General features: G+C 35.1%; 1 protein-coding gene across 9 annotated transcripts in view; it reads left to right on the top strand.

The window, feature by feature from the left end:
* The window catches only part of NEK11 (NIMA related kinase 11), an 80,691-nt gene that overhangs the window by 33,882 nt on the left and 33,211 nt on the right, over positions 1-13,598 (top strand). For 8 of the 9 annotated variants that reach the window (XM_068205302.1, XM_068205292.1, XM_068205362.1 and 5 more), the window contains 6 exons: positions 90-239; positions 322-400; positions 901-986; positions 4,676-4,795; positions 6,402-6,495; positions 7,355-7,490. In XM_068205302.1, coding sequence (XP_068061403.1) covers positions 90-239; positions 322-400; positions 901-986; positions 4,676-4,795; positions 6,402-6,495; positions 7,355-7,490 — 665 coding nt within the window. The remainder of the gene's footprint in view (positions 1-89; positions 240-321; positions 401-900; positions 987-4,675; positions 4,796-6,401; positions 6,496-7,354; positions 7,491-13,598) is intronic. The other variant, XM_068205321.1, reaches the window with a different exon arrangement.

Genomic DNA, 13,598 nt, shown 5'->3' with positions numbered 1-13,598 from the left:
ATTTTAAAATGTTCAACTTGGTGAGCTTTTATGATGGCCATTAGGACTGGTGAATAATACATACTATTCCTACTTGTTTATTCTTCAAGGTCTCTGGGATGCATTCTGTATGAGATGTGCTGTATGAACCATGCATTTACTGGACAGAATTTTTTGTCTGTCGTGTTAAAAATTGTGGAAGGTGAAACACCTTCTCTTCCTGATAGATATCCAAGCAAACTGAATGCTGTGCTATGCAGGTATGTTATTTTCTTGTTTAGCAGGTTTTTCGGTAAGTTTGGACAATTGCTTAATTACTACTTTTGTTTTTTAATGTTTCAGCATGTTATGTAAGAATCCTTCATTGAGACCAGCAGCAGCAGAGATCCTAAAATCCCCTTATATTGATGAACAACTAAAGGTATGTAAGAAAAAGCAGTAGCTGAACACTTGCCATTTGAGTATGTATTTTGCAAAAGCAAAATGGAGGCAGGGAAAACATGGTGAGAAAAAATAATTTGATAGCTGTTGATGGGAGCATTAATCTAGGGGACTATAAGAGCTGTAGTACAAATATGACTGGAGAATGAAGCCCTCATCACTTGATATGCTAAATGTATCCCCTCTTAAATGCTATGAGCAATAAAAAACCCAGACATTTATGCATAAAAAATGTAGATCACTTGGGCCTGGATACATATATCTCTGAACTGTTCTGGTTAGTCATAGTTTTAATGAAAACCAATGCCTTTTGCTCTTTTTTGCCCAGGTTTCAGTGCCTGTATTATTTGGCTTTCTGAGAAGGTGGGGAAGGAAACTGCTTGGTCAGTTTTTATATTAGGATTGTATTGGGTAGTAGCTGAAGATTCTGGATAACTTTACATCAAGTCTTGATACCCCTTCTGTTTTATTTCCCTGCAGAAAATACAGTACAAGTCCGCAAACATGACTGTGAAAGACAAGGCACTTAACTGTCAGAAAGAAACTGCTCCCATTTTTGGTGCTGTGTAAGTATTTTTAACAGTTTTATGGGCAGTAGTATATGAAATTACAGGGTTGCCAAAAAATGTCATTAACACTTGTGTCAATCTCATAGTGTTTTATGTTTAGACAAACCTATTCTCCAGAAATACAAAAGAGCAAGCACTCCCATGAGGGAGATGCATAATTAAGATTTAGGGAGTAAAAAAATATTTGCAGATGAAATATTTTTATTATGTGACTGTGTAAATTGCACATGCATGTGCAGTATATGTTGATGTTAATTTAGTACCAATTGGTATGTAAATAATTACATCTGTTCTCAAATTTTGGAGGTTTAAGCTGTCATTTTAGTTAGGTCATTATCATTTATAGTACTACTGTTTCTGTACCTACTAAAAATTGAATGTAAAAGCTGTGTTTCCTAAATGACACCAGACTAAAAGCATACACACTTAAACTAATACTAAGCTAATGCCTCTGTAGGATAATGTTATCTTCATCTTGTAACTTCAGTGAGAAATCAAGAGTAGTGATGTTTCTTGGCTCTTACATCTTACATGTGTCTTACCACATGATCTCTCTCTTAGGCATTGAATATATATTGAATTAATTAATTGCATTAAATTACAGTGGTGCAATGTTTAAGGCAAATTCCAGCATGGACATTTTCATTTTGCCTGTGTAAATTAGCTCTGCAGTTTCATGGGCAACTCATCCTCCCCTTTGCTCCCCAAAACAACACCATCCCTGAGTTTTAAGTACAGGTTTTGTTCTGTTGGGAGCTAGCAAGATCAAAACCAGAAGTCTGTGATCCTGTGAGGAAGCAATAAACATCCCTATTTCTTGTTTCCTTTAAATAATAGTCAAGATTTTAACAGCTCTCTGATATTTGTTTTGAATTATTAGGTAACAGCAGTAAAGATTAAAACAATCAAGAACTGGCAGTGCCTTTGAGGCAATGGGACTTTCACCTTTGTTTTTTGTGACCTCTGCTCTTGTACAGGACCCACAGTTTTGCAGCTGTGATCACTTTGCAGATGCTGCCAATTCTGCAGCTTGCAAGCCTCCCTTCAGGAGAGGTGACCGCCTTCAGCTTTTCCAAACAAAGTGTAGTTTGCTGTCAGTGGTAGGAAGAAAGCAGAGTACAGACAGTTGAATTCAGCATAGCAAAACCTTTTGTACATAATTTCACACTGTTTAACTGCTGTCAGTGTGTCTGTAGGCTCTCATCTCTACAAATTGTGTTTTGAATTTCTACTTGTCACTTCTTTTCTTAATGTCTCTTGTTGACAGATGAGTCTGTCTTTTTGTGAGGCCAAAGTTTTTCATTTTGGTATGAATAGGTACCTTTGGTATAAATAGTTCATTGAACTTTGCAAGCCTTGATATAAAATGAACAATAAATATATATATTCAAGTTAACTCAATTAACTGTGAGAGGATTCCTTCCTTTTCAAATTAAATATAGTTAGCTACAGAGATGCTCCTTAGAGATATACTATAAATAGTTTTGGGGCACTTAAATGTTTCTGAGATATTATGCTAACTCTGTCTGAATTATATTCAGTATTTAATTCTTGTTGAAACAAAGATTATGAAAATCTTCAAGAAACTTTTAATTCTTGCCTTAATCTTGTGGGCACAAGACTTCAGGTTTTCTATATGCACCACAACTATTGTATCTGCTTTGGGGAAGCAGTATTGTTGCAGAAATATATCCAGACTTTGAATATCCTGATGCTTCTAGAGGAGACTGATAAAACCACTTTGTATTTTTTGTAAAATATATACTATATTCTGTATCTGATCCCTTGTCATTAGCTTGAATGTATTGTCTCATGGCCTTCCAAATGGACATCATTTTTAGATAGAGCTAGCATGTGGGAAGGACATTTATGTATATGCCAGAATCTGTAAGTATACTTTTTCAAAATCAAGTTTGTAGTCTCTAAGAGTAAGAGCAAGTATTTCTAACTACAAACATCATGCTCTTATACTATTGTTAGAAGGAAATAGAAAATCTGCTTCTCTGCAGAGGTCCAGAGTTCCTATAAATCGTGAAGCAATGAATGTCAATTTATCTTGAGGTTTCAAAATTCAGGGCATCAATTAGAGAAAAAAATTATCCTCACTTGTGCTACAGTGTGATTAATTTTGTCCAAGTGTTTGGAATATGCAAGAAGTCATAATTTTATAATGACTCTCATTGTACTTATGAGAACATTGGCTGCCTGTATTGTCACTGGTAAGCAAAATGCCAAATAATTTCTGCATTCCCAGATCTAAAGAGGTAAGCAAAATGAACTACAAATACCTGAAAAATGATAGAGAGCAGAAAAGGGGAGGAGAAAAATTAAACATGGTGAATTTCCCACATCTGCTGTCTTGCAGCAATACTCTGGTCCCAGTGAGTGTACAAACAGTTGCTTGCTATGGTGTTCTCCTCAACCATTACTACTTTATATTTATGTTTACTTTTTTCTCAGCAGGAATTCTTTTTGTCATGCAAAGCAAAAAGGTTGAGTCTAGTTTCTTCTAGTGAAGGCCTCTGATGGCTTATTTTAATCTATTCCCATTCAAGTCATAAATTTTAAATATTTAAGTAAATATAAGGCTGTACATGTTTAGTTTCAACTTGAATGAAAAATTGCTTTTTTCCCCATGAGATTCTTTTAATTTAAATTAGAGTTTTTTACAGGAGACAAGAAATATGTCTACATTATTAATACTTGAGGAGTTAGTTCCATTCTTATTAATAATTGAACTCTTCTTGTCTTTATACTTAATCTTTCATATTTCACACTAATATTCATATCTTCACACTATTTGAAAAGCATAATGAATCTTCTCTGCTCATTTATTAAAATCTTGATTTCCAAATTATAGTCTAGAAAGAGTATTACAATTTGTATGGTTACAAACCTGGCCTCTTGGATTATCAGAAGTGAATTTATCTCATAAGAACATAAACAGTAATTTGAAATGGATACTTGGTATTATAAATACATGGTACAATAGATATGGTATAAATATTGTGTAAGGGAAAGGAGACTGCCAAGGCATTTCAAACTAGGGTTTAATTTTTGTTTTAATTACTGTAGGATGTGAGATAAAAATCTGAGATTACAATCCTTTTTCTGATAAAGGATTTATTTGGCTCTCCTAGGTTGATAAATACAGCTGAAATACATAAGTCAATAACTCATGTTCAGCTTTCAGAGATGGTCTATGGAGACCATTTTACCTGTGAACTCTTATTATTGATTATGACCAGAAATTCAAGAGGCTAACATTATAATTATATCTGTCATTAAGGACACATAAATATTCTCATTTATTCCAGACAGCTTGTAACAATCAATGTAAAATGTACAAGCTCTCATTTAATGACTGCCTTTGTACCTGGAATATGCCCAATAATGAAGCCCGGCAGGGTAAATATTTCTCTGTGCTTCAATATTTATTCTTTTAAGGAGATGAATCTGCCTTTTTCATCCTCACCTGAAATGAATCACCTTCTTCACAAATCCAAGTTTAAATATTTCAATTTAAAGAGGCATTTGCTTTCCAAACTAAAGTCTATTTAGTCTGCTATAGTTCCAGATGCTTTCTAATTATTCCATTTGAAATGTCACTGTGTTTCAATATCCAGTCAAAATAGAGAATATTTACATTTTTATGTGAAGATGGGTTTGCTCGCATTCAATTTCAGGCAGAAGAAAGTTCATTTGCAAACTCTGCAGGACCTTTCTGAAGTTCAGAAAATGACACCACGGGAACGAATGCGACTGAGGAAGTTAAATGCTGCAGATGAGAAAGGAAAGAAATTGAAGTAAGTTGCCCAAACCATGCAATTTTCCCCACCCAACAGTCAGATGGGACAGTTAGAATTGTCAAGGTAGAAATAAAAATATTATGGGTCTTCAGCTACTCAAAGTCAATGAGGATTTTGGGTGACAATAAATCACACTGATAATTTATGTAGGAAAAAAATTAGAGCATTAGCCCAAAACTGGTGCTTTGAATACCATGGTTCTGGTTAAATAAGTGGGAGAGATTTTCAAATGTGTTATAATAGGAGACTATTTTTTAATGACTGCTGATGTTAAGAATTGCACGGTCTGAGGAGTCAGACATTTAGTTACAATCCAGTTTTTGTCAATTGTTTTGGCCTCAGAGGTTTTCCAGCAGCAGTTAATAGCTCAGAGGATGGATAGACTTGTCAAAGGATCAAACGGGGATAATGGACGTGTTGTAAAGTCTTTATGATTGATGGGTTTTTTCATTAAGTGAGGCATAATAAAATGTTTTGGAAGAGACTAGGTACAGTTTCTGATGGAATATGAGAAACAACTGAAAGGCTTTGTTTGGGGTTTTTTAATAAAAAACAGAATATACTGTTTTGATGACTCATTTGAAGCAAAGAACTAAGACCTTCATGTCCTTTTGGAAAATATGTCTGAAGAGCACCTGTGTCTGACTGGCATACATAAACTAATTCTCATTAAAAAAAAAAACTTTCCTTGAACTGAAACCACTGTATAAAAAGTATTAAATTTATCACCTCTTCTGTATGGTGCTTTTGGTAATATGGTACGCCAATTCTTGTACTAATATGAAATTTGTAAATAGGAAGTCTGTCTCTTTCACTTTTAAAAAATGAATGGAGATCAGGAAATAATACTAATTGCAAGATTGTTTTGGTTTGTTTTTAATTTTCATTGCTTTCTCCCATTTTGATGTTTTCCGATGAGATTTTCACATTTTTTCTTTCCCCCAAAATGAAATATATTTGTTTTATAATATGAAGGCAACATTAATATTCAGACCTTGTTCTCAGTCATGAATCTTTAAAATGGATCAACATTGAGCTCTAGATCATTGTCAACTGACTCTGGCTGAAAATGGTGGAAACAATTGAAAAAACGATACCTTCCCAGAGTGGAGGTCTGCTTCCAGCAGCGCAAACCTAGAGATGGGTGGGAAGAGAATATATTAATGGAAGCTGGGAAGGCTGCTTAATGTAGCACCTCTCTTAAGTGGTTCCACCCAAAAACTCACAATTACCAGCTGTCCCCCAGAGGAACAGTTCATAGCACACAAATGTTGCATGCCTGTCTACGCCTGAAAGGTCCCTGCACTATGTGGTGGAATAAAGCCCAATGTATTTAAGATCTTGGAAGAACTAGAAAAGACTGGTACTAATAATTTACTATTTCTTAATTATGTTATGTAAGTTGTGAAAGTAAAATATAATAGGGTTTGGAAATAAGGTCTGAAATCTCTTTTTGCGTTCATTAAAGCCTGAGTAGATGCCATGAATATTTGGCAACATGAGAATCTCAGTACGGAATTTGTTTTTCCACGTCTGCTTTTAGAAGATCCCTTTATGCATGCCCTGATATCACATTCTAAATACAAGTGTTCTGTATTTACAGGCAGCTGGCAGAAGAAAAATACCAAAAAAATATCAAAAGAATGCAAGAATTCAGGTCCCATAATTTTCAGCAGCTGAATGTCAGTGTCCTACATGTAAGTCTGGGCTGTTGTTTTGTAGGTCTCATTTATGTGCACCCAGTGTATAGCACTTTTCTGTTTCCCACATAGTTTCTTTAGCACTAGAGGCACAGGCCTGTTCTGAGACTAATAACTGGGAAGTGCATAAAAATCTGAACTGCTTAGCTGAACCTGTTAATCTGTGATGAGGCAAAGTACATTCAGTTATTCACATACGATTCAACAAGCTCTCCATTCTTTGCACAGTTTTATTTTTTTAAGTTACCTTTTCTTAATTTGCCCTTAAATCTAAATCTGCTCTCTGAAATGTTTTTACTGACTATGTGCCACCGGAGTTCAAAATACATTTATTTTCAAGATGTTTAGAATGGTAATCCTTTAAACATTTTAATTTGGGGTGGTTGAGGGTTCTTTTCATTTGGTTAAGCATATTAACGCTTCAACTGGCTTTCTAGTAAAAATGAAGTCTTGGAATAACTCCCAGAATAAGTTGTCCTTTGCTTTTAAGCTATCTGCAACAGAAATGAGCGAGTTCAATTCTAGCACCACATCCTATTGTAGAAAGAAAAGGGTCAGTTTGGAAATAGTTGGTGAATGCATCACAGGAAATTTTTTTGGTGTGCTTTGTATTCTATCTTTTCTTTTCCATGTCCTCTGGTTTCCATTTTCCATTGTGTCTAGAGAAAAAAATATATTAAACCTGCTTCTTCTTATGGCTGAGTCACTACTGATCATTTACAAAAATGTTAGGACTTTATTTTAGTATTTGCCTAATACAACTCCCAGGAATTGTTGCAGATGAGGGCAACCATTGTGTTGTGATCCTGCTGAAAGCTCTGTTCCTGTTTCTCTGCTGTTTCATCATTTGACTAAGGAATCTGATGAGCAGACTTCAAAACACCTCATTCATTCTCAGCCAGCCACTATGGGCAACTGTGTGTCCACAGAACAGGATGAACCAGGAGGGAATGGGACAAGTGAACTCGGCATGTCTGAACTTACAGACCATGGTAAGAATTCAAAATCTGATGTTAAAATGAAAATTCCTGTCAAGAAAGAAAGATTCTTCCCTTGTAGTTCATGTGCGGTAGGGAAACTGCAGTTCAAAAAGTGGTCAGATTTGTAAAGTTGTCAAAAAACAGAGAAGAGAGAAGGAAATTAATCTGGGTGAATGTATGTACAGCAGATGCATAGCAAGGTTACGTGGCAGGAGGTCTGTGTTCCCAAAGTTTGAGTGACCTGTGAGCAGCGATAGAGGTGAATGTACTTTCTCCAAAGGAGATGCTGAATTAGAAGGAAATAGCTTAAACTTTCCATGTATGAAATGATTGGCATTAGAAAAGCATTTCCTGACTTATCTCTCCAGTGAAAAAGGAAGTACAAGAATTCAAACTGTTTGCACCTTTGGTACACTTTGATGCCCTTTTCTTTATCTTTAACAATGAGAGGAGCAGATGGAAACTCTTTAAACTCTGCTTATCTATATTGTCCACAAATACTTAGCTATTGTCTAAAGAAGTACTATACAACATGTATTTTTATGTTATAGACAAAAAATAGTCAAGCTTTTTGAAAAGGGTCAGACTGTGGAAATTTTGTGTTTAATGAGGAGAATATTTTTAAGATGACATTTATAAGTTTTTGTCTACAATGTTCTGTAGTAGTGTCTTATTCTCAAATATTTAAAAATCATTCTGTGAGCACTATTATGGTGAAAGATTTTTAATCAGATTAAAATCTTGTAAATATGCATCAATATACTTTAAAGTAGGAAGGCTACTTTTCCCTAATAGCACTGCTTTTTAGTGTTGGTTTATGTATATCTGTGAAAGCATAGGTCATTAAGTTAATGGCATCAGAATCAGTTTGCTTGTGGTGGAGGTGTTTTGGGGTTTTTTAATAGCAAATGGCTATTTTTTTCTTTCAATGTACCCTCATTTGTGTCTATATGGTTGGCTTGCTGTTTCACAGCATGAGGAGAGATGACCTGTGTAGGAGAGAACTCAGCTTCTAGAAATACATCCTGGGGCGAGGGTGGGGAAACGTGCAAAGGGAGGACTGAGAGAAAGCAGTAAACGTGGGTGAGAGATGGGCTGGGAGAAGCATACAAAGACTCCTAAATAGAAACAGAACAACATGCTTGGAAGGAAAGAAACGGATTTTTTGCCTCTAGAGGTCATGAAGTTGTTAAACTGTAATGACAGGAATGAGATGCATTTGTATCTGTGTTGCAAAAGCTGGGTCAGTCCATTGTACAAAAACTGAATGCATGTTTAATTGCTTGTGCCAGAGTTTCTGATGGAGGAGTGGTGGGTTCATGACAAAAGGGAGTTGTGGATAAGCAAGAGAAATTACATGGTTTCTTTTCTTTGCTTTGTGAATACCTTGTTATTCCTCAAGCTGATGTCAAAGCTTGTTCTTACTCTATTCAGTATTTATGCTCTTCTTTTCTTTAAGCATTTCAGTGCAATCATGCATATCCTACATGTCTAATTATTAAGTTATTAATTGCACCTTTGCATTTGAAAATGTAGAAACTGTTCCAGCTATTGATTTTCCAACAGAATTTAGTTCTTGATCAATAGCTATACAAGAATAAAAGAAAAAAGCTAGAAGCAAGGCTATAAAATGGTTTTAGCAAGTTGTCTTACATGTTAGTTAATCTTGCTGACCCTTATTACGTTAGCAGAAGAAGTTAGCCTGTGAAAACCAGACTAACAAGCTCCCTAGTTACAACTATTCACTTAGAACTATTTGGAAAGGAGAGCAAAGACAGGAGCAACTTTTAAATTATCAGGGCAGACCTAAAAAATCCTCTCAAGAAAAGCTAGTGAGGAACAGCTAGGGATAGTACCCCAGACCCAGCAGGTGTGGAGGAAAGGTATGAGTATCTGTGGCTCATAGCCTGTAGTCCTTTTAAAGTTTGCAACATGAGCTGAAGAGAAGAGCAGGGTTTGGAGTATTGAAAGACTAAGCTTTTAAAGGATTAAGGAAAGGAGTAGAGAACAAAACACCTTGCACTCCTCTTTCAGTGAAAATTATCTCAACCATTATGAATCACAATTGTATGTCGTTGTGGAAGGTGTCACATACAAAGCTTAAAGTTTAGCTTTAGTAAGTAGTTTTGAATACTGTGGCATCTTGAGTCAGCTGTAGTAGTGGTAGTTGCACTTAACTGAAAGCTGGGAAAAACAAAGCAGTTTAGTTAGATAAACAAAACCTACTATGGCAGTCTGGGGTTTTAGACTTCACAGTGGACAAAATTTAGCAATGGCAAAAGCATTTAACTGCTATAGACTTCCCTGGGAAGTTTAAGCTTCTCTCCATATTTGTTTTAGGTAATCAGCAATGATATTCTGAACATTTTTTATTCTAACTCTTAGCCTTGTGCACTTGAGAGACATTTGAAAAAGTTCTTTGAAATCACCTATAGCTGACCAATTTGTTAGTCTTCAAGCACATTTATTATCTGGGATATGAAAGATGTGAGTGTACCCTGTGGTTTTGATGTGGAGATGAACTCATTGAACTACAGAAAAGCTTCCTTAGGACTGTTTACAGCTGGTACAAGTGCTTGAGAATCTTAAAAGAAATTATCAGATCCTTATTCCTAAAGTGGAATGTTTCAGGCAATGTAAATACTGTTTCTTTAGCATTTTTAAGATGCATTGCCTTATTGCCTAGCAGCTTAAGTACTTCTCTCCTCCTGTGTATAAACCTCTATAAACTTCTACATTGTTCATGTGCTTTATCACTGGTCACTTTTAGCATACCCGGACCTTCCATTCTTATTCTTTCCTTAAGATACTTCCTAGCTCTTACCTCAGAATTTATAATAGATTATTTTGGTTTTAATGTCCTAAGTCTTGAACTCACAACTCTGTCCCTTTGAGTTTCCTCATTTTACATTATTCCACTTCTCAGGGTCATCTAGTGTTTGTTCTTATATTATCCTGGTTCTGAGATTTGGTCTCTCCATCTGGCATGCATACTAGAACAAAGGATTCTTTTAGTTTGGCTATTACTTTCTCCACACTGCAGATTTTCAGAGAGGTGGGCGGGGTAACATTACTTGCAATAGTGAAGATTTTAAAATGTGCTTTAAATTTCTGTTTCTCTGAAGTTGCTATAATAAGTTTCTGAACAGTTTTGCATCTTTAATCTTACTATCTAAAGTAAACAAATATTCTCCTTATATGTAAAAAGACAGACAATAGAGTGGTTAAGAAAGAGCTAGAAAAAAAATTACTTCTGTGATTACTGTTAGCCATTTTAAGTAAGTAACTGAAGCTTGTTGATTGCATCATTGGAACAGTAAATGTTCTTACTGTATTGTTTCAGCTAGTTAGACCACTAACGTGTTCCTTAGAATACTAAACCTTTGTAAATAGAAGAAAATTTAAAGTATTTTTGCTCATTTGCAAGTCTTTTATGTAATAATTTTAATCTGCATTAAGTTTTTAGATTGGTTGATTGAAAACAAAAATTATATTTTGCTAATGAGCTATTTATGGAAAGATATTTTATAGTTGTGTTTAATATTAGTTGAAAAATGTTGATATGTCTGTCTTATGTGTCCAGGAGTTTATGGAATTGTCATCATACAAATAATTTAACTCTATGTTAGACAGAACAGTTAAGAATATATTATACTAGTAGGAACAATTTTGGGTTACTATAGATATCTTTGTGTCTCTTCCATCTTCACTTTCTCCAAGTAAAAGCAAGAGAAAAAAGAGCTGAAATAAAATTTGTATAGAGATAGTACACAGAAGCACTGAGCCACTGTCACTATTAAATTCAAATATTTGTGTGTTGAACATATATATATATATATAGATCTGTACACTTCATTTGTTTTCAATGAGCAACGTAAAATGGAATAGCTAATGATTAGCATTAGGAATACATAATGATAAATAACTGAATTCCCTTTATATTTTGATTTGGATGTTTTGTTTTCTGCTTCATTTCTCCAGTTCATTTTATTGATTAATTATCTCTGAATGTTGTAAAGCATATTTTGCAAGTCATGGCAATGACGCAGGAATGAGCAATGCAAAATGTGTCAGGATAAACTGGTACCTATATTTCCTGTTCTTGCTGAGGGTTAGTTACAAAGTCAATTATTCATCTTCTCTTGTTATCACCAAAAAGAAAAGCCACTTAGCAATAAATTGCTTAACATCACACACTCACCCACACCCACACACCCCCCTTGTCCCTTGACCAATTTTTTACAGAAGCTATCTTCATTTGGACTAGGACAGATAGGCCAATGTACATTTTTCTGAAGATTATTGCATTTTCAGTATATGTACTTATCTTTCAATAGTGGTTTTGTGAAAATACTGTTGAGGCAAATTATATTGTAGTGCTGGCAACCAGAGGTCAGTTCATCTAATAGAAAAAAAAAAACCAACAAAGCTGTGAAAAAGAATTCTGCATATTAAACTGTTCATTTCCATTAATGATAATGACTGCAGCTGGAATAAAATAATTCATTTTACAGAACCTAAACAAAATATTATCAACAAGATAATAGGACCATCCATGACCTACAACCCAGCCTGGTTGTTATGGATGAATATGGTCAGTGTCTTCCTCTGCCAGTTAGAACAGGGCAGTTCCAGCTGAGCAGGTTCATCACATGTTTAATGATGTGGCCTCCTTCTAAAAGGCTACTGGAACCATCACAAAAGTAATGCATTGCTTCCTAATATAGCATTATAATTCATCTTCTAATGTACTTGATTGATCTTGAATCACTTTTCTGAATCAAAAACAATAACCAGAGAAGCAGATACCACCTTTTCCAGAGAACTGGAACATTTTAAGATGCAGAAAGTAATCTTTGCCCTAGATTTTCCACTGATAGACCACCTCAGCTTTTTTGTGTGTGCTGCTACACCCTGGGCTAGGTAATGGCACATCTCTCACTGATTACATTGATTATTTGAGTGCAGATAGTTTCACCTTGGTTGCAATGTCTTCTAATGAAGCCATATTTTATAGCATAGTTCCTCTCAATTCTTTGTACGACTTGATTCCTTCTGACTTGCCTAAGTTTCAGAGATATTGAATAAATTAGGAAACACTATTTATGGGGAGTTACTGTAAAGAATCCAGAGAAACCATGCATTGTACCCACCTATGTGGGAAAGTAGTGTGGAATATCAGAAATTTCTTACTTTACTAGATAGAAAATCCTCTAGGTAGAGGAACTCAGTCTTTGCAGCTGAAAATAGCATGAACAACAAGGCATAATCCTGTTATACAAAAGTAATAGCTAAAGGCTCAGGGTTTCTGATTCAATTTCTACAGTAGAACTTGCCTTGATATTGGCTACAAAATCATAAGCTGTATCTAAAAGTGCTTCTGGATAATTCCATGCAATTCCAAATGCAACAACTCTACCATGTCCTTACCATCATTGTCGATCCTTCTGGTTTGGATCAGTGTTTATAGTGGAAAGATAAACTGGATAAAAAGCTACTAAAGGCCCAGACCTTTTACAGGAACCATAAAGGAGAGTTAAACTCAACAAGCCACCCTCTAACAGGCATGAATACTTGAAACTATGCACTGGCATTTGTGGCTAAATCTGCCACGTTATATTCGTATCAATCTGACAGCTGATGAGACATGGTAAACAAGGGTGGAGAGGATTTATTTTTTTAAAAAGGTATTCAAGAAATTATATATGTATGTATATTTTTAAGGGCTTATCCTCATTGTATCACTTCATTGCCTGGAATGAAAGAAAGCCAAAGCAAAACAATGCTGGACATAAAGGGCACTAATAAAATATTATATCCTGCATTTTTGCATTGCCAGCTGGGGCTTCCGTTGTGTTCACATCCATTTTTGTGAGACTCCCAGCTCTTCATAAACAGCTATTGCAGTTAATAAACATGTTTTTGTGTGGGAAGGGGTCAAGCTAAAAGAGGAGAATAGCTTCAGTTAAATACTTGTGGTATTTGAATTCTTTGTACAGAAAAATAAAGTAACAAATTAAAGCCATATAAATAAAGGGACATATTATATGATCTGTCTGATCTGTATTATATTGCTTTTTATTTCTGTATACTGCATAGATTATAACTTGTTCAATTCCT

The sequence above is a fragment of the Anomalospiza imberbis genome, chromosome 1 (assembly GCF_031753505.1).
Source record: "Anomalospiza imberbis isolate Cuckoo-Finch-1a 21T00152 chromosome 1, ASM3175350v1, whole genome shotgun sequence".
Lineage (NCBI taxonomy): Eukaryota > Metazoa > Chordata > Aves > Passeriformes > Viduidae > Anomalospiza > Anomalospiza imberbis.
The sequence above is the reverse complement of the archived record's forward strand: the minus strand, read 5'-3'. Positions and strand labels throughout refer to the sequence as shown.